At 42.0% G+C, this 26,096-nt stretch overlaps 1 protein-coding gene across 1 annotated transcript in view; it reads right to left on the bottom strand.

The window, feature by feature from the left end:
* Positions 1–3,207: 3,207 nt before the first annotated feature.
* The window catches only part of gpr176 (G protein-coupled receptor 176), a 39,494-nt gene continuing 16,605 nt past the window's right edge, over positions 3,208–26,096 (bottom strand). The window contains exons 2-3 of the mRNA XM_060915787.1: positions 8,358–8,610; positions 3,208–4,456 (exon numbers count right to left, since the gene is read on the bottom strand). Of these exons, the coding sequence (XP_060771770.1) occupies positions 3,322–4,456; positions 8,358–8,610 (1,388 nt within the window). The 3' untranslated portion in view covers positions 3,208–3,321. The remainder of the gene's footprint in view (positions 4,457–8,357; positions 8,611–26,096) is intronic.

Raw genomic sequence — 26,096 nt, 5'->3', positions numbered from 1 at the left:
AAATAAGACACCCAGTTAGTTTCTTTTAGGCTCCTCTTTCAGAAAATGTGATTCAAAAAGCTGTTCAGATTTGGCTCGGCTTTCGATGTCCCAAGTGGTGCTCATTAGAATGATCCCGCCTCCTCATCCGACAAGTGTTGCCAGGCAAAACAAGCCTCGCCTGGCAGCACTTATTTTATACCTATATGTTGATAATGGTAATATTTCTCAATCATCAGGTGTCCGGTTATAGTCCTATGAAAATCCATGACTTTGAGTTTGACATTTCAGAGTCAGTCAAGGTCAAAGATCATGGTGCCAAATGAAAGCCCATATGGCACTTCCTATATGTTGATGCCGGTAAATATCTATCTATCATCAACCATTTTCAAGTTACAGCCCTCTGAAAATCCGTGACCTTGAGTTTGACCGTTCATGGTGCCAAATGAAAGGCCATATAGGAGTTCCTATATGCTCACAATAGTAAACATCTGTCTATCGGCAACCATTTTTGAGTTATAATGGAAAATGTTATTTTGACCAAAAGGTTGACTTTTCCAGTGACCTTGACCTTCACCTTGACCCGATTACCTCCAAAATTTAATCAGGTAATCTACGGACCATTGCCCATCTACCCTGAAATTTTGAAGTCAATCAGTGCAACCATCTAGATGCCTGATTGTTAACTAACAGACAGACACAAACAAACAAACATTACAATACCTCGCCCCGCTTACTCCATCACGGGTAAGGTAAATATCTCCACTCACGGCTTGAAAACTGACTTTGTGAATGAATATGAATATTCATGAGGAAGGTGCTTCCTGATTGACAGAACAGGTGGGTGGGGTGATCAGTGGCTCATTAACATTTAAAGGAACAGGCACACAAATCAGCAATTCTTGAATTGGGCTGTTTAGGCAGGGTGAGAACGTGTTGTGGGGTTTTATCCTTGTCACATCCTTTTCACCGCAGACATTTCATTAAGACTTCAAGGAACTGTGTCAACTTGTGAAAAAGGGGTATGTCACTTTTAAGTAAGTTCCTTATCAGGAAAAAAGGCATCAGAACACATTATCTCAGTTGTATTCAAGCTACGTTAGATGTTTAAGTTCCTTTTATTAAATGTAAAAAGTATAACTAATTCAGTTACTGGGATTATAGATATAGTCTGCAGATAAAGCTAGCTGTTTTGGAATTCAAATTTTAAATAAACATCACCTCTTCACATTTTTACTCCAAAACCATGGTGCGAAAACAGCTTTAATGCTAGAAAACATGAATGCTAATGCAAGAGGCAGAGTTTTATGAGGCATATAAGACACCACCTTGTCTTGATTGGTTGGATGTCAAGGCTCGTACTGTTTGTTTTGTGTCTTTACGGAATCTGAGGTGCAAGAGACCAGGATTTCATCTCTGAGTAGATTTTATTGAGAACTGTCAAGTCAAAAGTCAAAGTCCCTCCCGTGCCAGGACCTGGTCTTCCCAGGCAGTCTCCCATCCCAGTACTAACCAGGCCCTTAAGGTGCATTGGGCGGCGCCGGTCTCCGCTTCTATAGAGGATGTGCAGTCATGTGACCCGTCCGTGTTTACGCCGCCATATTGGACGGCTTCAGGATTGTTTACCTTGCGCGAGCGTAATTGATCCAGGGAGTAATCCCCAAGAAAATTCGGAAAATACCTCATCTACATCGCGCGATTACTTGTCTAAGTTTGTTCAGCATCTTGAAGGTGACGTGAGGCAGCGTTATGTGGAAAAGTGTTCCAGGTTGGGGATTGCAGATCCGTACAACTTGCCGCAATCCTTGTTCAGGGAAATTCGGAGCTGCGGTGCCGGCGATTTGCCCGATCTGGCCTACCACGACATTTACAATTTTCTTGTTAATCGTGAATCATGTTACACTGGCAAAGCCCTCAAAGCTTACAAGAGCCTGGAAGCTTATAAATATTTTGTTGCGGGATGGGTATCCCAACTATACCTCTGGAAGGTTCTGAAGAAGAATGTCTACTTGATAACCTCACGGGTAAGTGGCATTAAGACGTTTATCATAAAGAGACTATGCAGGACGTTTTATCGTAAGAATGTTCGAAATCTAAACTCAGTTCCAGATAATGACAGGGTTGTAAAGATGTATGTTTTTGTCGGAAAAAAAGGTTAGAGATCAAGCGGACTAACGGCCACAAACACTGTACTGTCTAGTTTCTAAGTATGCAGTTATCATTCAATCCGAAAATCAACTTAACAGATGTACTAGAAGGATTGTATTAGAAGATTACACCTACCTGATATGAAGTGTTCACTACAAATTCAGCTGGTAGAACTGGGGTACCAGTTTTCTCTTTGCACAGCAGACACCCATTTTGCGCGTCTCTCCTCATCTGCGGGGAATCTATAAAATGACAGGCCTTCCTTTTGGCCCTGTCTATTGGTACAACCAAATGCTGAACAAGATATAACCATTCTCGAAAGATCTACTCCCACACACTTGATAATTAGAATGGGTTCATCTAAGTTCTATGCACGGCCTTGCCGTCCAAGATGGCAGATAAACAAATATCATGTGACCTCGTGACGTCACGTGCACGCCCTCGGCCTCTTGCTAGGGTTACAGTGGGGGGGGCTGGTCCTCTGGTAACCGTGAGAATTTGACACCCCACACTTTATGACCTACGCTTGAAAAATCTGAAAGGCATTCTACCTTTAATCACCATTATATGAGACTGTTGACATTTCCTAATTTACATTTTTTGTATATATTTTTTTTAAATCCGGTATTTTTTTACAAGGATAAAAATATATATATATATTTTTTGCATCCGTATTGCAGCGTGCCTTGCCAGATGGCAGTAGGTACCATTTTTATGATGGTCTTTGGTATGACCTGACCGCGGGTAGAATTCATGATCTCCTGACCACTAGGCTAACCACTAGGCCAGCTCGCGGTGTATTGAGAACTGTGAGGTGCTAAATATTAGAAAACATGTTCTGACTTCACAAGCGCTTACTTTAATCCCTTTTAACTATGAATTCCATGTGTCTTATCAAAAAAGGCACATTCAGACTTTTGTCTTTTAATGCAAGGTAACCATTTTATTCTCAAATACAGTAAGTTTAATTCTATACAATTCATAAGAAATTCTGTCATTTCTGTAAAAGAGCATACCATTCCCTTAAGAGTTTTCTGGAGCCTGAGATTAGCTAACGTCTAGCTACATACAATACAATCAAAGGATTCCTCTCCTGCTGGCAAAGAATGGTATTTTTAAATGTTTTTTTTTTTAAATCAAGTGCTTTTTATTACTTTATATTTTGTATTGATTTGGTCATGATGCTTGGAGGTCTCAGGGGTCCACAGTGGGGAAAGTGCTGACCTTGTTGTTCCTGCTGATGCGTCTCTCGGGTCGTGTTCTGGACTGTTTGGTCTGGATCAGCTCCTCTGGAGTGTTACCCAACGGAGGCAGCAGTCTCTTCTTGCTGTTTCTGGTTTCAGGAAGCCACTGAGGGGGCAGCTCGAACGGACCAAACCCAAACTGGGAGGCATCTTCTGGATCAGACGGTGTGGCAGGAGCCACCTGTGAGGATGAGTATGCAGCGTATTGAACAGGGGAATGTTTTGGCACAGCTAAACCCTCTTCCTTTCCTCCTTCTTCTGCCAGTCCTACTGAGGCTGCAGCTCCTTGTTCAGGTCTGGGCTGGAAATTGGCTACTGCTGAGATTTCGTTCACCTCTTCTTCATCCTCCTCTTCGTTTGGCTTGAAGATCTGGTGTTGGCCAATGTTGAACATTTCAAGCAGCTGGCTGCCTGAGCGGGCGAGAGCTTCCCCACCCAGCGCTCCAGCGTCGGGTGCTATTCCAACGCCAATCGAGTTGTTCCTCCGGCTGTACCGACGCTGAATGTGTGCCAGTGCGTCCAGCAGGCGGCGCCGTGCTGCCCGGTTCACCATCACTAAAAACAGTGGGTTGGTGAGTAGAGACACTTTAGGCAGCCAGATGGCGGTTAGATGCAGCCGGTGCGAGGCCTGGCCAGTGATGGGAAGTGCCTGGTATGCAAGCAGCACAATGTAGGGTGCGCTACAGAGCACAAAGGCCAGGACGATTGCAAGCAATGTGGCATGAAGCTCAGCCTCACGCTGAGACACATATGGGATAGAGACGCTGGTTTGCGGCGTCCGTAGTGCCGCGATGATCACCTTCTTCTTCTGACTGGTGCTCAGCGCCCGCCGGATCAGTGCCATGGCTACAAACACAGCCACTAGGGGTAAGATCACAGTAGTCACATTGTAGAGCACCATATAAACAAGGTGACCTAAAGAGTAACCTTCAGAGCAGGTGGAGGTGGCGTAGACATCGGTGACGTTACTGACAGCAAATACAGGAATACTAGCCACGAGAGCATGAACCCATACGTATATGATCAAGTCTCTGGATTTGGCATCTGATATTTTTCTCTCGAGTGGATACAGCACAGAATAGTACCTACAAGGAAAGAAAAGTGGGCTGTTTCAGTGGAGAGTGCACAAAGCAGAACATAACACAAATACACAGACACTTTTTTTACCCTCATTAAGAATTTTCCAGCATGGTCTATATTTGCATACTGAAACCTGATTGGCTCTTAGATCTTATGATGCACTAATGGTGATGATACACGGGGCAACTTTTTGGGCAATGTTGCCGAGCAATGTTGCTGGCAACGGGCAACTAGGTGAGACACAGGGCAACTTTTCAGGGCAACTAACGATGGACAACAACAGTTAGCAACGGCAGTTTACAGTTAGCTAAAAAAAAAAAATCTATGTCTTAATTTTTGCTGTGACCATTTAAATCAAGCTGTCTGTTGTTTTTTAGAGCTTTGGTGAGGTAAATTCCTCCATATAGAATATTAAAATAACTTACCGGCGTAAAAACAGATGAGGAGTCTCTCCATCTCTTCACTCCACTGACACTGAGCGGCCGCCATATTTGTTTGAAATTTCTGATCCGAACCTCACCGGAGGTCACATGACTCGATACTCGCGTTCTGATTGGCTTATCTCAAAAAGTTGCCAGAGATTATCAAAACCATTCAGAAAGAAACAATGTTGCCCAATCTCAATAGAAAAGAGTCAAAACGCAATTGCCCAGCAACATTGCTCGGCAACATTGCCCAAAAAGTTGCCCCGTGTATCATCACCTTTACACTCCTCTGTTCATCTCATCTCATCTCATCTCATCTCATCTCATCTCATCTCATCTCATCGCCTGGTGTTTATTAATAATTTTATGCTTGGTCCAAATTTGTCAAATGCTTCTCAACACCTATTTATAAAACTAATTTCACTTTGTGATGAGATAAACAAACCTATTTACCTTCTCAACCTTACGGTGTCCGATTTGTACACGGTGAGAATGTTTAGATGCAGGACCTGTTTTATTAGATAGGTACCCCTCAAATTTCGCTTTAGTTAGCATTAGATTATATCATGCTTGTTATAGATAGTTTCCTAAACGTTAGCTAGCTGGCTTTCACATCCGATTCCGAATCCAGCGCCCGGTTCAGGAGCCACCGCAAATCCACACGCAAATCTATCCGAGACGTTCTATCAATCCTGTTTCACGTTTAATCCTTAATCACTCTCCTCCATGCCTTGGGAGGTTTTGGCATGGTTCCTACATGCAGTTATGAGTCTTGTGTAAGCGTGAAAACAATATACATTGTATATTATTTATGTTATTATTAGTGCTGTCAAAAATGTCGCGTTATTAACGCGTTAACTTGACTCAATTTTAACGGCGATAATTTTTTTATCGCGAGATTAACGTTCTGTGACATGATGTAGGTTTTTCATAAGCTTTTGAAACTGCCAGGAACTTGGAACAGAGACTTTGCTTAGAAAAACGATAGCAGTTAGCCACGCCCCACACAGCCAGAGTCCTCTGCCCTCCTCCCCCAAAGAACCAGCGCGGGCAGGGCGCGCTAGTAGAGATGGGATTTATGGCTCTTTGATGGGATCCGCATCTTTGTGATCCGTTCTTTGAAAAGAGCCGTTCAAAAGACTGGCTCATTTGGCTCTTTTTAAATATTTATTCAGTTTTAAGAAGACAGTGTCTAAAGAAGCCAGATCCCTCTGAACTGTAAACTCAATGCTATCCCAGAAATCCTTCCTGTAATATGCAAATTTGGCCGCCTCTGATTGGACACCGCGACGCATCAACAGGCAGAAAGTGTAAAAGTACAAAATGTGTTAAGTGAGCTGAAACAGTAAAGATCAGATTCAATGCAATATTTATCAACGAACAACTTAAAGTTAATATAATAGTGTACTTTATATTATAATCAAGCATGTCAAGCCTACCGTCACTGTGTAACCTGTCTCTCTGATTAGAGACTAACTCAAGCAGTAGATTACTTCACTCATGGTTCTCTTGTTAGTCTCGGGACGAAGAGCCCCGGTGCTCAGCTTAGGTTTCAGTTTGCAGTGGCTGTGTCAAGACGTGTTATGCTTTGCAATAAGAAAAACATTGGTACAAAACAAGCCCATTCACTTTTTTATGCTGGTAAGAGAATTACAATGGTTTTTCGTGTGACAAAAATGTGCGATTAAATTGCGATTAATCGCGAGTTAACTATGACAGTCGCGACATTAATCGCGATTAAATATTTTAATCGCTTGACAGCACTAGTTATTATTAGTACCTGTAAATATTCCCAATTCTTTAAAATTTATATGAGTAATTAGGTATTAAAAGTAATTATTTAAGCTTATATAGTAACCAGGAACTCCATTTGATGTAGAATGAAAGTCAGCAAGCTAAACTTTACCCAAACGGGCAGGTTACAGGGTTTTTTTTTTGTTTGTTTGGTTGGTTTTTTTGCTTTTTCTTTCTTTTTTTTAAATGATATCTGGTTTGACCTTTGCATCTACCCTGATGTTTAATAAACTGAAGCTTGCTCTTGCATCCACCTGAGTCCGCCAACTAGCTAACATTAAAGCAAGACGGCCTTTCGATTTCATAAAATCGTTGAAATTTAGTTCCCTCTGAAATTTGGTCAAGGGGATTCCCAAGCAAATAATGTGCATGAAATCACTCACTTCACGCAGTCAAGCAGACAGAGGAAGTCCGTGTGTGTGCGCATGCGCAGGTTTACCTTTGAGCGTGCACTGACAGTTCCATCATTCTGTCGCTAAACGAACAGCTGATCACACCGAGGTGCTCGCCGAGTGCCGATATTTATTAGTTTGGTCCTGCGTTTCCTTTCCTTCGTATATAACAACGTCTTTTCTTCTCGCTTTCTGTTACTGTAGTCGGTCTTTCACGTTTCATTCGCACACTCACGTCCGCCATTTTCCTCTCCTGTTTCCTGTCTGTTTGTATCCCACAATGCCTTGCGCAAACGAAGAAAGCCCACCACGTGATGTGATGCATGACATAGTATCTTGAATTGGGTCATGGTGAAGCAGGAAAAAATAGCAGAGAATTTAGGGCCATGTGGCCTTAAATTCATTAATTGCTCTATTTTTTAAAAAATGTTAAATTGGAAGTCTGTGATTCAAATTCAGTAGCTTTCAGTCCATGAAACAAAATAACTGGGTGTTGGGGAAAATTCTCTTTATGACCTACGCTTGAAAAATCTGAAAGGCATTCTACCTTTAATCACAATTATATGAGACTGTTGACATTTCCTAATTTACATTTTTTGTATATATTTTTTTTAAATCCGGTATTTTTTTACAAGGATAAAAATATACAGGGGCGGCACGGTGGTGTAGTGGTTAGCGCTGTCGCCTCACAGCAAGAAGGTCCGGGTTCGAGCCCCGTGGCCGGCGAGGGCCTTTCTGTGCGGAGTTTGCATGTTCTCGCCGTGTCCGCGTGGGTTTCCTCCGGGTGCTCTGGTTTCCCCCACAGTCCAAAGACATGCAGGTTAGGTTAACTGGTGACTCTAAATTGACCATAGGTGTGAATGTGAGTGTGAATGGTTGTCTGTGTCTATGTGTCAGCCCTGTGATGACCTGGCGACTTGTCCAGGGTGTACCCCGCCTTTCGCCCGTAGTCAGCTGGGATAGGCTCCAGCTTGCCTGCGACCCTGTAGAACAGGATAAAGCGGCTACAGATAATGAGATGAGAAAAATATACAGATGTTGCTAGGTAAATCTATTCTAGATAAGTCCATTAAAATATATACATATATTCAAGACTTTATTGCTACATTCACACATAAGACTGTTGTTAGAAATTATTTTCTGCTTCTATCAGTAGGAGAAAAAAAACCTCCCTCCAGAATCCAGAATTATAAATTATTCAGTGGATGCAAGTGGGCTATGGTGAGGTGTGTTGCCATGGCAGCGTAATCCCGATGCTGAAGCCGAGCAGGAGACGAGCGTGAGAGCGATCTCACCTGTCCAGAGCGATTGCAGCAAAGCTGAGCACAGTGACCGAACAGAAGAGCCTGTGCAGGAACTTGATGGTTCGACAGAGCATTGGTGTGTGGATCCAGAGGCAACAGCGAGGGCTGGCGTTCAGGAGCACGTCGAACGGCACACACACCAGGCTGGCGCAGATTCCTGAGCAGGCCAGATTCTTAATGAAGCGTCCGGTGACTGTCTTGAAGACATTGGTGCAGCAGGTGCACCACAGCACAGCGGCATTGCCTGAGAGCAAAAACATAAGGAATAAACAAGATATCACCGAGATGTGGCCAGATATAGAGGATATTACATGGTTGCATGAACAAGTGTAATATTTTTCAACATGAGAAGATAAACTTCATATCTTCGTGCCACCATGTAACGTTCTTTATATTATATGAACACATCCACAAAAAAAAGTGAATCAAAAGAATTAATTTTGAACCGGTTTGGCATTTTGACAACGTGCATCTAGTCAGCGGGAAAACACTGGGAGTGATGTCATCGGAGTGAAATATCGGGAATTATTATCCATCCAGGACACTTTTTTTGATGGAATAAAAATGTGTTCTATTCCCTTCTAGCGGGTTTCATTCATTTGGTTTGATAGCATGCAATATTGTTAGCATATCGCTTATCCTAACTTCCTTGCGAGCGAGCGACTGGGACAATTTGTAAACAAACATGGCTGCTAGGTTTGCTTCGTTAAATACGGACAATTTTGAGAGAATTTTGAAAGAGAAAGATGCTTTGAACACCTGAAAGGAATGTGTATGTATAATGATAATAATAATATCGGCTGGCATTTTTTTTCGTGGTCTATCAGATATATTCCATTCAGCTACTCGTTTTCAACTCATTTAGTATCATGCTAGCTGAATGGAATATATAATATATCTTTACATGAGAAAATAAACTTCATATCTTCAAGCCAGCGTGTGATTTTCTTTTTATTATAGCGACACGTTCATAATCAAAAAGTACCCAAATTTATCTCATCTCATTATCTCTAGCCGCTTTATCCTGTTCTACAGGGTCGCAGGTAAGCTGGATCCTATCCCAGCTGACTACGGGTGAAAGGCAGGGTACACCCTGGACAAGTCGCCAGGTCATCACAGGGCCGACACGTAGACACAGACAACCATTCACACTCACGGTCAATTTAGAGTCACCAGTTAACCTAACCTGCATGTCTTTGGAGGAAACCGGAGCACCCGGAGGAAACCCACGCGGACACGGGGAGAACATGCAAACTCCACACAGAAAGGCCCTCGCCAGCCACGGGGCTCGAACCCAGACCTTCTTGCTGTGAGGCAACAGCGCTAACCACTACACCACCGTGCCGCCCCCCAAATTTATCAAAACAAAATTTATCATCGATTTCCTCACGAGTGGCATATAGAGATTTGTGTCACGGTTTTGGTTCTCCATGTCCCGGATAGAGCTTGGCTCAAAAACACGAGTGGTGTATTTCCCAGTAAAACACACATGTCTTTGTTATATACTGTATACTGATATACTCTTTCTCTCTCCGAGAGCTTTGGATTAGACCCTGGTGTGTTCTCCTTCTCAGAGTGGTTCTCCTTCAGGTCCGGCAGCATCTGAACGAGGTAGTCTCGATCTGCTTCTAAGCGTTTTGGAGAAAAATCAAGGCTTCTAATCATTCTCTGAATACAGCAGTTCAAATCTTTTTTTTTTAAAGAATTTTTTTGGGCTTTTTTTCACCTTTATTGGATAGGACAGTGTAGAGACAGGAAATGAGCAGGAGAGAGAGACAGGGAGGGATCGGGAAATGACCTCGGGTCAGAATCGAACCCGGGTCCCCGGATTTACGGTATGGTGCCTTAGCCACCCGAGCCACGACACCCCCAGCAGTTCAAATCTGAGAAAGAACCGACTGCAAAAAGAAAATGGGGAAATGAAATTGATGATCTCAAGGATCTGTATATTTCTGAAAGAAAGAACAGACTGTTCAGACAGTTACTTCTCTGTTTGGTGAATCGACCCAGACGCGACCGTCTGAAAAAGTGCTGCGCTATACAGTTTTATGACCTTGAGAACCCCTCAGTGAGAAAGTGATTTGACTCTGAATCAACTCGACTGCAGGAAATGGATCAAGCGTGGGTTACAGGAGCTTTTTGTAACTCCATGTTGATAAACTGAATCAAAGCACAAAGCTAGAGCAACTTCAGAAATGCAACAGTGCTGCACTTGTACTTTCTGACCTGTAACCTGTAAAGAAATTCATTAGTGAACTCATGCAATTTACGGCACTAGTCCAGTATAAAAGTTGAAGCTTTGTAAGTTGGTGTGTTTGAACAGACTCCACAGATATTGAAGGAATTGAGAGAGCTGTGCTGATGAAAAGATTCACGCACCGCTGCATCACTCTCTTGATGTAGATGAAGCAAGGGCTGATGGTGCGTTCCATCATTTGGAGTTCACAGTCACTGTGAAATGTCAACTGGAACACGCCCTGAAGTCAGATTTCCAACTTGGAAAGTTGGAGAAATGTCACCAACCCAGACTTTAAAATCCAAGATGGCTGCTCTGCACATCAACAGTGGTGAAAGCTATCCATTCATCCATCCATTATCTGTAGCCGCTTATCCTGTGCAGGGTCATGGGCGAGCTGGAGCCTATCTCAGCTGACTATGGGTGAGAGGTGGGGTACACCCTGGACAAGTCACCAGGTCATCGCAGGACTCACACATAGAGACAAACAACCATTCACACTCACATTCACACCTATGGTCAATTTAGAGCCACCAATTAGCCTAACCTGCATGTCTTTGGACTGCAGAGGAGCCAGAGGAAACCCACACAGACATGGGGAGAATATGCAAACTCCACACAGAAAGGCTCGAACCTAGAACCTTCTTGCTGTGAGGCGACAGTGCTAACCACTACACCACGGTGAAAGCTACTATTTGTTAAAGCACGTCTGTCTTATTAGTGTCTCGTGAAATCAGTCATACTCACAGTGCTGAACAACTTCTATCTGTGGACATGTTGCTACGCTATTTGTCTGCGCAAAACACCACGTCGTGCCTTTGTTATCCAACAATGACTAACCTGGCTAATAATACAGTATAATAGAATCTGTATTAGGGCAGTGGGCATGTGCCGTCCTTGACCGCCATGCAATAGAGTAGCAAGGCACCGCCTTCCCTCCACTAGCCTGGGGTGGTGCCTTGAGCAAGTACTAGCAACCCCTCGCTCCCCCTGGTCAGGGTTTCTCACAAAGCTCAGCAGACTGCACGGAGGAGACCACCACCTGGTGGTTCAATGGGCAGGAAGGCGGACCCAGGAATGCGTTTATGGAGCACAATCAGAGCACGGTGCAACACATAGAACACCACTGCATCCTGACCTAGCTCCAGCTGTCTTGATTCTGTCTTGCCCCTGGACCCAGTTAGGTTGGGACGAAAGAGTGAGGCTGACAGCTGCGCAACTCTCCCTTACTCTAATCCAAGTCACGCGCAAGTCATGACTTCAAATTCAAATTCAAGTCCTGTGGCAATGGGCAAGTGGCGAAGCAGCAGGTGCAGGAACTCTGGAAGCTATAGTCATGAACCTGCACACAGGCAGCCCAGGGCATAGGGTCGCTCTCTGCTGGAATGAAGCAGCAGCGGAGTTCGGCAGCCCCCTGGGTGTCTGAGCAGCCCTGTTTAGGATTCGTTCTGCTCACCTTCATGGAGGAAGGGGCTAGAAAAGGTGCCCCAAACATAGCTTGCTTCACCTCACCCTGTCCAGCACACTGCGGCTGGTGGGGGATCCTACTCAGTGGTTGAAATACAACAAATAAGAAAGATAGTGAAGGTACTCAACCTTGGTATGTGGAAGATACGCACTCTACTGGGGGCTGGACTTCCCAGCATTAACACTCTTCTGTAGAAAGCCCAAGCCAGATGGACCGGCCATGTTGTCAGGATGCCAGATGGTCGACTGCCTAACCCGTTGTTGTACTGTATGGACAGCTGCACTAAGTTAAGCGCTCATCGGGGGGGAAAAGAAATGCTTCAAGGACAATCTCAAAGTGTCCCTCAAAACCCGAGAATTCGATCTCAACTCCTGGGAGTCGCTTGCTCAGGATCATCCAGTATGGCGAGCAAAGCTCACCAGTGGCACACGTGCAGCAGAGATGAAACACATCACTGAGGCCTAGAAGAAACGAGCTGCCTGGAAGGCTCAAACTATTGCCACCCCCACTACAGCACCTACCCACACATGCCCAACATGTGGGCGTACTTTCAAAGCCCGGATTGGCCTCATCAGTCACCTCCCCACCAAATTGAAGTCATGATCATCTTCGACCCCAAAGGATCACCATCATCAACTTGATTAGAACTATGCGAATTGCTGGTTTTGTTTTTCTGACTTGTACTGTAACGCAGTCAACTCAGGTGTGACATCATTCCCAGCCCCGACTTCTGAGGTAAATGGAACTTAGCTGGGAGTTGAATGGCACTGTGGGTAATATAGAAAAGCAAGATGAAAATAGAGCAACATGTTGATTTAAAGAAGATTCAACATCGTTCATGCATATTAATTCTAAATACTGTATGAATATGCAAATTTGTCAGGTTGAAAGACAAGAAATGACTTGTTTGTACTGAATCCAACTCAAAATTAAAAGTCCTTTTCTTCCCAGGCAGTCTCCTGTCCCAGTACTAACCAGCTCTTTGAGGTGTCTGGGTGTGGCGCCAATTTCCGTTTTGATAGCCCTCAGCCTCTCACCTACACAGCTAGGGTTACAGTGGGGGGCGGGTCCTCTGGTAACCCTAAGAGTTTGACTTCCTCACTCACATATGTATTGCAGCGTGCCTTGCCAGACGGTAGTAGGTACCATTTTTATGATGGTCTTTGGTACAACCCAGAACTCGCGATCTCCCAATCGAGAAGTGGATACGCTAACCACTAGACCAGCTCGCGGTGTTTGTATTGAATGACTGTTAATAATGTTTACGTCCTAGCGTTCATACATCAGATCAGTCTGCCTTCTAACTCTGTGTTATTACTCACATCCAGGAAGTCAGGTCCTGTCCTTTCATCTCCCCTCATTGCTGTCTACCTATAATCAGAGAGACTCTGTCGTGCTATTACATGTCACACTGACATCGCTTTCTCTGTTTTCTCTCAGATGAGGAGGCCTCCTGAAAACACTAAGACCTTCATCTTTTCCTCAGGCCTTTTTTTGTCTTAATTCAGCCACAGACCAACTTCAAAATACAAAATTCTGCTATTTTCTCTTGCCGGAATTGCATCATAAAACCAGTCTGAGTACAAGAAAAGCACTATATGAATAAAATAATACTTATATAATATAATTATTTATAACGAGTATTGCATTTACGATGGTGCATGAACCACTTTCTGAAATGATCGAGCAGGAAAGTCAGAGCAAAGTCAGATGACTCATACTGCAAAAAGCCCTAGGCGAATAAATCTTGTGCAGGGCTATGGTATTATTATTTGCGTGTGTGCGTTTAAAACAATACTTGTGTAGAAAGACTTCTGAGAGAATGTATTTATATAGACGCACCAAAGAAACGAGTGAGAATAAAATATGATCAGTTTTCGTCCGTTTCTGCACCAAGATTGAGTGGAATAACTGTTTTATTCTAACCACATTCACTGGACTTTGAGAAACGGAGCATTTTTATTTTTATTTTTTGCAAATTCGAGAAATAAAACCTTGGTACAAAACATCCGACAAAATTATTTCCGCTTAGAATGTAAACAAACCGGTGAAATAACAGTAGCAATTTGAGAAAAATGCTATAATCGTGAATCTTGAAAAATAAAAAAATTAAAAAGATACGTACTTACCATCAAATTACGGAGCCGTAGAGGGGACATGGTGAATAAAAAAATAACAAAGCGTGGGAACGACTTATAAGGCGTGTGCACGAGTTATAACCCGTGCGCACGCTTTGCGTTAAGGCGTGCACTCGGGTAGTTAAAAGTGAGGGGACGAGTTACAAATCGTTCTCTCGCTTTCATTAAGGCGTGTGCACGAGATATTAATACGTGCGCTCGAGTTATAAAGGCGTGCGCACGGGTTATTAAAAAGTGAGGGAACGTCTTAAAACGCCTTCCCTCGGTTTATATCCAAGGCGTGGGAATGATATCCTATGTCGTTCCCTCGACTTATTAAAATATTCCCACAATATCCTTGTTTTCGTTGATCTCGTTGCCTACACACACACACATGTACACACAGGCTGTAGGTCACCATGGTAGCTCCAGAAATACTAGACGCTATTTTATTCTATTTTAATATTGGACTCAGATACACAGAAATCCTCGATGCACTTGCATCCCAACATGGCTTTATTATAAGTCTGAGACACCTCAAGAGAGTTCTGAGAGAGAATGGGCTTTGCCGGGAGGTGTCTCAGACTTATAATAAAGCCATGTTGGGATGCAAGTGCATCGAGGATTTCTGTGTATCTGAGTCCAATATTAAAATAGAATAAAATAGCGTCTAGTATTTCCGGAGCTACCATGGTGACCTACAGCCTGTGTGTACGTGTGTGTAGGCAACGAGATCAACGAAAACAAGGATATTGTGGGAATATTTTAATAAGTCGAGGGAACGACATAGGATATCATTCCCACGCCTTGGATATAAACCGAGGGAAGACGTTTTAAGACGTTCCCTCACTTTTTAATAACTCGAGCGCACGTATTAATATCTCGTGCACACGCCTTAATGAAAGCGAGGGAACGATTTGTAACTCGTCCCCTCACTTTTAACTACCCGAGCGCACGCCTTAACGCAAAGCGTGCGCACGGGTTATAACTCATGCACGCGCATTAATATCTCGTGCACACGCCTTATAAGTCGTTCCCACGCTTTGTTATTTTTTTATTCACCATGTCCCCTCTACGGCTCCGTAGGGTTTTGTTTTCGAGTAGAGTTTTTATTTCGTCCTCGGTTGGTTCAGCAACATGCGCCGCCATTTTGTTTTTCTCTACTCACTGTAGGTATATGAGCTGATAGCCTATAGCCAATCAAAGCATGCAATTGCTCATATCCCGTGAACGTGGATAAAATAATTTATTTCATTTTAACACGAATAAACTAGAAAAGCACTCGGAGAGCGCAGACCTCAGCCAAGAATCCTTTAAAAAAATCCGGGATCCAGACGGTGATCCGGATCACCGCCAAAATTTAATGGATTGTTATTTGTGCCCGGTCACACCTCTGGAAAAAATTTCAGGGCAATCCGTTCATAACTTTTTCCATAATGTTGCTAACAGACTAACCAACAAACAAACAAGCCAACGCTGCCAAAAACAACCTCCTTGGCGGAGGTAACAACTTGAGCTGAAAATACACAAATATTACGAAAGGAAATTTATTTTGCATGTCTCAGAGGAAGTGCGTGTTAGCCTTTACACTTTCCAGCTGGTCACCATCGTACGACAGACAGGGGAGACCTGGATAGTGAGTGGAATTGAAACAAATTGGAGAGAAAATTGGTGAAAATATATAAAAATATATATATATTTGTTTACTATGAGTAGTAGTTAAACTACAAATGGATCCATCATGGGCTTAAAAAAAAAAACTGAAGCTGATAAAATTTTTAAAAATGTGACCGATATTACAACTAACCCCATTCTCCTCTAAAGTGTGGATTGATACTACAAAAAAAAAGTTGTGCTCTTTAATATTTGGTTGCGCCGCCTTTAGCTTTGATTACAGCATGCGTTCGCCATGGCACTGTTTCAATAAACTTCTGCCAGTGTCACAACATTTATTTCGGTCCAGAGTTGTATTAATTTTTCACCGAGTTCTTGTTGAGGATGGGAGAGTCGAACCACTGCGTAAAGTCTTCTCCAGCATCCCAAAGACTCTTGATGGGGTTAAGGTCAGGACCCTATGGTGTGTGAAAATGATTCCTCATGCTTCCTGAACCACTCTTTCACAATCTGAGTCTTAATTTTATCCCCGTGCCATCAGGAAAGCAAAAATCCATTGATGTGATGATAACCTGGTCATTCAGGTCATCAGCTGACTTCATTTTATTGCCCCATAACGTTGCTGAGTCTTGACCTGACCAACTGGGTCAACCCCAGATCATAACCCTGCTTCCAGAGACTTGTACACTGGACACTATACATGATTGCTTCATGAGCTTCCCTTCTTACCCTGACACGCCCATCACTCAGGAATGTGGACTCATCAGACCACATGACCTTTTTCCATTTCTCCAGAGTCCAGTTTTTACGCTCCTTCGCACTTTGAAGCCTTTTCTCCCGATCATTCTTAGTAACAACTGGTTTTCTTATGGACACCTGTTTAGTCGCAATCCTATGAGTTCTCGTCACATTGTGAGTGTGGAAATGATCTTAATTTCACTATTAAGCATAGCCATGAGCTCTACTGTTAATTTTTTTTTTTTTTTAATGATTTGACTTCACAGAGTGTAAGAGATCTCTGATCATAGTCAGTCAGGATCTTTTTGCAACCACGTTTTTTCCACAAAGTTGATGGTTCATCACTACTCTTCCAGCTTTTAATAATGTGTTGGTCAGTTCTTAACCCAATTCCAGTCATTTCAGCTCAAATCTCCTTAGGTTTTTTTTTTTTTCTTTGTTTGATCCAGGCCAATAATTTGACCTTCTGAAACACAGTAACATCTTTTTCATGATCACGTCAAGATACATCTTCTGACATGGTTGTTTAAGAAATGAGAAGCTACTCACTGCATCAGTTAGGGTTAAAAGAATTGCTGCCAGCTGAAACATTAATCACTGCAGTAATTATCCAATCAAACGGTCTTATGTTTTTGATTATTTAAATCCAAATGGCGACTTTTTTTTTTTTTTTGGCAGGGCAGTGTATACTGTCTGCTAATACACACTTTCTGTAAAAGAACAGCCTTCAAACGCAAGACATCTGTTTTCATGTTTGGCCCATCCACACTCAGGGTTATGTGCAGGTTTAAAGCTGAGGAGAAACAAGCAGAAAAACAGATGTTTGGAAAAAAAAACATGAATTCAATAATAAAATAAAAGCAGGAAAGAAATGCTTCACATGGAAGGAAAAAAAAGCTTAACGTGGTTTAATTCAGCAAAACATCGACTGAGCAACAGCAAATCTCTCACACACTCGCCTCGTCATACACAACAGTCCTCGAAAAGCAGCACCATCGTGTTCGGCTCCATTTTCAGCTCTATAGAAACCCATTATGATGAAACAGATCGTCCTAAATGTGGATTAACGTTTTTAAAACACTTCCACATTCCTCCCACACGTTATTAATCAGAGTGACTGTTTATTCTCCAAAAATATCACAATCATCTTCATTTAAAGCACAGAGACTAAGTTTATTCTCCATGATAAACAAAAGATGCCAAATTTTTCTCCTACACTTTATTGCTACTTTTAACATACAGGATAAACATTATTCAATATAATAATCGCACAACTTTAACATAAAGCTCAGAGATTGATGTACCGTAATGCTTGTGTTATGCTGAAAAAGAATTACATAAAGTTGTGTTGACTTGTTAACTTATAGTTTTAGTTTTGCTCAAATAAATAAAAATAAAAATAAAAACAACAAATAATATTTTTTTCAGTTGAGATTTTTTTTTAATTGTGTCAACTTGTTTCAGGTATTTTTTTTTATTTCTGCCTAAATACAAATGTTATAACATAAAACGTTTTGGGGTTTTTTAATTGAGAAAATTGTGAAAAATGCGTCAAAAATTCAGTTTTGCTAAACTGATAATATTTTACAACATATAAAAAAGTATTTTTACAATTGGGAAATTTAAAAAGAAAAAAATAAACGTGTCACCTTGTTGCAGGCAATTTTTGTGTTGCTCAACAGAAAAAAAAAAATGTATTAACGTAAAAAGGTTTTTTTTTTTAAAGTTGAGAAAATTGAGGAAGAAAATGTGTCAAAAAATTGTGTGGCTAAACTGAAAAAAATATATTACAACATATAAAAAATTTCAGTTGGGAGATTTAAAAATAAATAAAATAAATAAATGTATCACCTGGTTGCAGGTAATTTTTGTGTTGCTAAACAGAAAAAATGTTATAACATGAAAAGTTTTTTTTTTTTAATTTGAGAATTGTGAAAAAAGTGTCAAAAATATTACAACATAGAAAAAGTATTTCTTCAGTTGGGAGATTAAAAAAAATAAAGATAATAATAATAATAATAATAATAATAATAATAATAATAATAATAAATATGTCACCTTGTTGAAGATAATTTTTGTGTTGGTCAACAGAAAAAATATTATAACAAAGTATTTTTTTTAAGTTAAGAAAATTGTGAAAAAATTGTGTCTTTTGCTGAACTGAAAAAAATATATATTTCAACATATAAAAAAAGTGTTTAAGTTGCGAGATTCTTATAAATAAATAAATAAATAAATGTGTGTCAGCTTGTTGCAGGTAATTTTTAGTGTTGCTCGACTGAAAAAATGTTATATAAAAAAGTATCTTTTTTTTTAGTTTTGAAAGCTCACTAAAAAACACCAATAACTTGACAATTATTTTAATCCAAGGTTTTTCTTTTTCACTGCACTTTGAACTTGGTATTTTAGAAATTTGTGGTTTTAAGATATTAAGCAGTGTTAAAAATGATAAATAATGAAGTGAAAATGATTGTGTACTTTGTTGGATTAAAGTTTTGCAGTAGTGGAAAGAGTCCAAAACATGCTGCCTGGAGTAAAAGTACAGTACTGCTGCTGCTGTAGTAATAATAATAATAATACAGGAAGTAAAAGTAAACAGTCATGAAGATTATCAGTATGCTTATGTACACACTAATATTCCAAATACGACAATATTTGGAACTTGATACAGGTCGTGTAAACAACATATTCCGTTTGGATATTCTAAAGATGGCCTTATTCTGAATTTAACATTTTCTGATTAAGACATGTAGGATATGCTGATATTGTTTGCGTTTTAGGAACTTTTTTTTTACATGTATACAGTGCATTCAGAATATACAGTGGTGCTTGAAAGTTTGTTAACCCTTTAGAATTTTCTATATTTCTGCATAAATATGACCTAAAACATCAACAAATTTTCACACAAGTCCTAAAAGTAGATAAAGAGAACCCAGTTAAACAAATGAGACAAAAATATTATACTTGGCCATTTATTTATTGAGGAAAATGATCCAATATTACATATCTGTGAGTGGCAAAATTATGTGAACCTCTAGGATTAGCAGTTAATTTGAAGGTGAAATTAGAGTCAGGCGTTTTCAATCAATGGGATGACAATCAGGTGTGAGTGGGCACCCTGTTTTATTTAAAGGACAGGGATCTATCAAAGTCTGATCTTCACAACACATGGTTGTGGAAGTGTATCATGGCACGAACAAAGGAGATTTCTGAGGACCTCAGAAAAAGCGCTGTTGATGCTCATCAGGCTGGAAAAGGTTACAAAACCATCTCTAAAGAGTTTGGACTCCACCAATCCACAGTCAGACAGATTGTGTACAAATGGAGGAAATTCAAGACCATTGTTACCCTCCTCAGGAGTGGTCGACCAACAAAGATCACTCCAAGAGCAAGGCATCTAATGGCCCTTTTCCACTACCCTTTTTCAGCTCACTTCAGCTCGCTTCAGCTCACTTCAGCCCGACACGGCTCGCGTTTCGACTATCTCAAAACAGCACGACTCAGCTCGCTTCAGCCCTGCTTAGCACCCAAAACTCACACCGTTTTGGAGTGGGGCTGAAGCGAGCCAAACCGAGCTGAGTGAGGCTGGGGGCGTGAGCAGACACTCCCCTGTGCACTGATTGGTGAGGAGGAGTGTCCTCACATGCCCACACACGCCCCGCGAGTGCGCTGGGATCTGTAAACACCGTAAACCCGGAAGAAGGAGAATTACGAGAATTTCTGAAGCCTCGCCTCATCTATACGCTCTTGCCAGTATCTGTTGGCGTTGTCGGTGACAACAAGCCACAGCACCAAGACCAACAACACTAACGACTCCATGTCCTCCATGTTTATTGTTTACTATCCGGGTCGTGAGACTACCGCTTAAAAGATCACTGATGTCACTGTTTGCGCCGCTTAATGACATCACATGATGTCCACCCACTTTTGCTAACTCCACCCAATGTGTCCACCCACTTCCAGCCAGCACGGTTCAGCGCGGTTGTAGTCGAAATGCAACTCCAACAGCCCCGCTCAGCTCGACTCAGCCCAACTCAGCACGGCATGGCTCAGCCCGACTCAGCCGCGTTTGTAGTGGAAAAGCGGCATTATAGTCGCCGAGTTCATAAAGGACCCCAGGGTAACTTCTAAGCAACTGAAGACCTCTCTCACATTGGCTAATGTTCATGAGTCCACCATCAGGAGAACACTGAACAACAATGGTGTGCATGGCAGGGTTGCAAGGAGAAAGCCACTGCTCGCCAAAAAGAACATTGCTGCTCGTCTGCAGTTTGCTAAAGATCACGTGAACAATCCAGAAGGCTATTGGAAAAAATGTTTTGTGGATGGATGAGACGAAAATAGAATATTTGGTTGAAATGAGAAGTGTTATGTTTGGAGAAAGGAAAACACTGCATTCCAGCATAAGAACCTTATCCCATCTGTGAAACATGGTGGTGGTAGTATCATGGCTTGGACTTGTTTTGCTGCATCTGGTCCAGGACGGCTTGCCATCATTGATGGAACAATGAATTCTGAATTATACCAGCGAATTCTCAAGGAAAATGTCAGGACATCTGTCCATGAACTGAATCTCAAAAGAAGGTGGTTCATGCAGCAAGACAACAACCCTAAGCACACAAGTCGTTCTACCAAAGAATGGTTAAAGAAGAATAAAGTTAATGTTTTGGAATGGCCAAGTCAAAGCCCTGATCTTAATCCATTCGAAATGTTGTGGAAGGACCTGAAGCGAGCAGTTCATGTGAGGAAACCCACCAACATCCCAGAGTTGAAGCTGTTCTGTATGGAGGAATGAGCTAAAATTCCTCCAAGCCGGTGTACAGGACTGATCAACAGTTACCGCAAACGTTTAGTTACAGTTATTGCTGCACAAGGGGCTCACACCAGATACTGAAAGCAAAGGTTCACATACTTTTGCCACTCACAGATATGCAATATTGGATCATTTTCTTCAATAAATAAATGACCAAGTACAATATTTTTTGTCTCATTTGTTTAACTGGGTTCTCTTTATCTACTTTTAGGACTCGTGTGAAAATCTGATGATGTTTTAGGTCATATTTATGCAGAAATATAGAAAATTCGAAAGGGTTCACAAACTTTCAAGCACCACTGTATGTCATGGTTTGAGAATTTGTGATATGCGGTCTCTTGTCTGGTTACGGTCAGGTCTGTGTGTTGTACACAAACCAACTAGACAATTGTAGTATGCACAGCTGCATGTACAGTAAACAGGAATACAGTGGGGCAGAAAAGTATTTAGTCAGCCACCAATTGTGCAAGTTCTCCCACTTAAAAAGATGAGCGAGGCCTGTAATTTTCATCATAGGTACACTTCAACTATGAGAGACAGAATGGGGGGAAAGAATCCAGGACATCACATTGTAGGATTTTTAATGAATTAATTGGTAAATTCCTCGGTAAAATAAGTATTTGGTCACCTACAAACAAGCAAGATTTCTGGCTCTCACAGACCTGTAACTTCTTCTTTAAGAGGCTCCTCTGTCATCCACTCGTTACCTGTATTAATGGCACCTGTTTGAACTCGTTATCAATATAAAAGACACCTGTCCACAACCTCAAACAGTCACACTCCAAACTCCACTATGGCCAAGACCAAAGAGCTGTCAAAGGACACCAGAAACAAAGTTGTAGACCTGCACCAGGCTGGGAAGACTGAACCTGCAATAGGTAAGCAGCTTGGTGTGAAGAAATCAACTGTGGGAGCAATTATTAGAAAATGGAAGACATACAAGACCACTGATAATCTCCCTCGATCTGGGGCTCCATGCAAGATCTCACCCTGTGGGGTCAAAATGATCACAAGAACAGTGAGCAAAAATCCCAGAACCACATGGGGGACCTAGTGAATGACCTGCAGAGAGCTGGGACCAAAGTAACAAAGGCTACCATCAGTAACACACTACGCCGCCAGGGACTCAAATCCTGCAGTGCCAGACGTGTCCCCCTGCTTAAGCCAGTACATGTCCAGGCCCGTCTGAAGTTTGCTAGAGAGCATTTGGATGATCCAGAAGAGGAATGGGAGCATGTCATATGGTCAGATGAAACCAAAATAGAACTTTTTGGTAAAAACTCAACTTGTCGTGTTTGGAGGAGAAAGAATGCTGAGTTGCATCCAAAGAACACCATACCTACTGTGAAGCACGGGGGTGGAAACATCATGCTTTGGGGCTGTTTTTCTGCAAAGGGACCAGGACGACTGATCCGTGTAAAGGAAAGAATGAATGGGGCCATGTATCGTGAGATTTTGAGTGAAAACCTCCTTCCATCAGCAAGGGCATTGAAGATGAAACGTGGCTGGGTCTTTCAGCATGACAATGATCCCAAACACACCACCCGGGCAACGAAGGAGTGGCTTCATAAGAAGCATTTCAAGGTCCTGGAGTGGCCTAGCCAGTCTCCAGATCTCAACCCCATAGAAAATCTTTGGAGGGAATTGAAAGTTCGTGTTGCCCAGCGACAGCCCCAAAACATCACTGCTCTAGAGGAGATCTGCATGGAGGAATGGGCCAAAATACCAGCAACAGTGTGTGAAAACCTTGTGAAGACTTACAGAAAACATTTGACCTCTGTCATTGCTAACAAAGGTTATATAACAAAGTATTCAGATGAACTTTTGTTATTGACCAAATACTTATTTTCCACCATAATTTGCAAATAAATTCTTTAAAAATCAGACAATGTGATTTTCTGGATTTTTTTTTTCTCATTTTGTCTCTCATAGTTGAAGTGTACCTATGATGAAAATTACAGGCCTCTCTCATCTTTTTAAGTGGGAGAACTTGCACAATTGGTGACTGACTAAATACTTTTTTGCCCCACTGTATTAGCACAGAGCAGAGCTCCGTACTGAAGAGAATATGGTAATGCATTGATCTGATTTTTTCTGGCTTTTGCGACCGTATGTACGAACAGCGTCCGTGTACCACCACAGGGAACCCGATCGTAAGTGCAAGGCAACGTATCTCATAAACACTTGACCACCGGACAATGAAATTTTTATCTTTATTTCCATAAGATAGATGGGTTTTTATCCAGCGCTTATTTTTCATTTACTTTTTAAAAAAATAACGTGGGATTATTTACTAAGACATTTTACAGAAAATATTCATGACAGTTTCATATAAAATGAGTTAAAACAGTTTTATTAGTCCACTAGCTTGTTGGACAGTTGACAGTTTGTGTCATGTAAGGGCGATAGACAGATGTAATCGCAGGAAGAGTTTTACTGAAAACACACTCGCAAACAATTCCAAAACGGAGACAAATAGAGGCATAGTTGAAAACCAGGCAATGCTGGAGTGAGGCACGGACAGGATATCAGAGGGAATACAATACTCACAGCCCAAAAACACAAACAGGGTCAAAACCAGAAGAGTGACACAAAATACAAGGCTTTCGCAAAGTCTGTGTGTTACGTTACACAGAGTCCTTATATAAATGTCTGCACTGTGATTGCACTCTAATCAGGAACAGGTGCAGGGTAATTAGTCCTAATGGTGCTGCGAGCACGTGGATGTGACAGATGTAACCAGACACCTGTTTGATGTATCGAGTGTGATATTGGATGGTAGCTCTACAGTAGTGATGTAAAGTGAAAGCGCTGGTTCACTGCTGTCCACCAGGCGCCCAGCAGAGTCACACCATAATAAATGTCATGGTGGTGCTTCTGGCGCATGGCATGTGGCGTCTAAGAAAGGAATAAATATGTATCGTAACTGCAATGCATCTCTTATTATTGAAACAAAAGACAATGCAGTGAGTGTCTTATTGAAGTGAAAAACACGACACAATTCAATGATTCATTCATGGTGCGTATTATTCTATTCAGGTTGATTTTGTACCATTGCAAATATTTTTCTCATAAACTCATCAGGAGCTCTGATTTTAGTGGAACATTCATTTCATTAGCTTCGTAGGAATATTGTCTTTTTCGGAATAAGGACCCAATCACTGATCCCGTTTCTGATATTCATGGATGGGATCTCAAGGTGCAGCCGGGGTGTCCAGTTTGGGAACCTCAGAATTGCATCTCTGCTCTATGCAGATGATGTGATTCTGTTGGCTTCTTCAGAGCATGACCTTCAGCAAGCACTGGGATGGTTTGCAGCCAAGAGTGAAGCAGCTGGGATGAGAGTCAGCACCTCCAAGTCTGAGGCCATGGTTCTCTGCCAGGAAACAGTGGAGTGCTCCCTCTGGGTTGGAGTGAGTTGCTGCCCTAAATGAAGGAGTACAAGTATCTCGGGGTCTTGTTCATGAGTGATGGTAAAATGGAGTGTGTGATGGACAGGCGGATTGGGGTGGTGTCAGCAGTAATGCGGGCCTTGTACCGGTCCATCATGGTGAAGAGGGAGCTGAGCCGGAAGGCAAAGCTTTCGATTTACCAGTCAGTCAATCTACATTCCAACCTTCACCTATGGTCATGAGCTTTGGGTAGTGACTGAAAGGATGAGATCGCAGATACAGGTGGTTGAAATGAGCTTTCTCCGTTGGGTGGCTGGGCTCACCCTTTGAGATAGGGTGAGGAGATCAGACATCCAGAGGGACCTTGGAGTTGAGCCGCTGCTCCTTCATGTCAAAAGGAGTCAGCTGAGATGGTTCGGGCATCTGATTAGGATGCCTCCTGGGCGCCTTCCTTTGGAGGTTTTCCGGGCACGTCCAACTGGGAGGAGACCTTGGGTTAGACCCAGAACAAGCTGGAGAGATTATGCATCTCATCTGGCCTGGGAGCACCTTGCGATCCCCCAGGAGGAACTGGAAAGCATTGCTAGGGGGAAAGGACGCTTGGAATACCTTGCTTAGACTGCTGCCACCGTGACCCAACTTCGGATAAGTGGAAGAAAATGGATGGATGGATGGAATAAGGACAAAAGCCAGAATATATTGTGCATGTGAACGTAGTGACAGACTCAAATAAGAGCAAATAAGTCATCTTTCAGTGTATACAGAAAGGTAACATTATATCTGGCTAGCTAACTTCGCCAAATACTGTTAAGGTTTCAGAAGCTTGCTAGGTTCATTAGCTCACTCATTATCTGATTTAATTCTTACAAGTTTTGAGCTGCATATCATTAGTTATTGAGTAAAGATGCCTCTCATGCATTATCCTACAAGCCACACCAGCACTCTGGACCGAACATCACAGATTTCATGCTCAAAAGATCTCGCTAGCTAGTCCAGTTCACTGACCTGCATCATTTGCACATCATCATCACTTCGTTTCCTTTGAAGCTTTTAAATATGAAGAGAAGTGATAGGTATGGTCAGGGATACTCATCTTGCCTCTTTGCTGCTAAACATTTGGTGTCTGAAACACAGACTTTCAAGACTTTATTTTGATTGTCTTTAATTAACGCAATGTAGCTGAATAAAAAAAATTCACATAGTATGACTTAATGACTATGACGAGGACACGCAGTTTGTCCTTTGTGAACGTCAACAGGGAACCATTTGCTAATTCCTCAACCTCCAACATGCAAGCTTATTTCTAAACCTCTCTGAATTATAACTCCCGTGTGATGGAGAAATGATGGGAA

This window comes from Neoarius graeffei, chromosome 3 (genome assembly GCF_027579695.1).
Source record: "Neoarius graeffei isolate fNeoGra1 chromosome 3, fNeoGra1.pri, whole genome shotgun sequence".
Lineage (NCBI taxonomy): Eukaryota > Metazoa > Chordata > Actinopteri > Siluriformes > Ariidae > Neoarius > Neoarius graeffei.
Note: the sequence above shows the minus strand (reverse complement) of the source record. Positions and strands in the feature narration are given on the sequence as shown.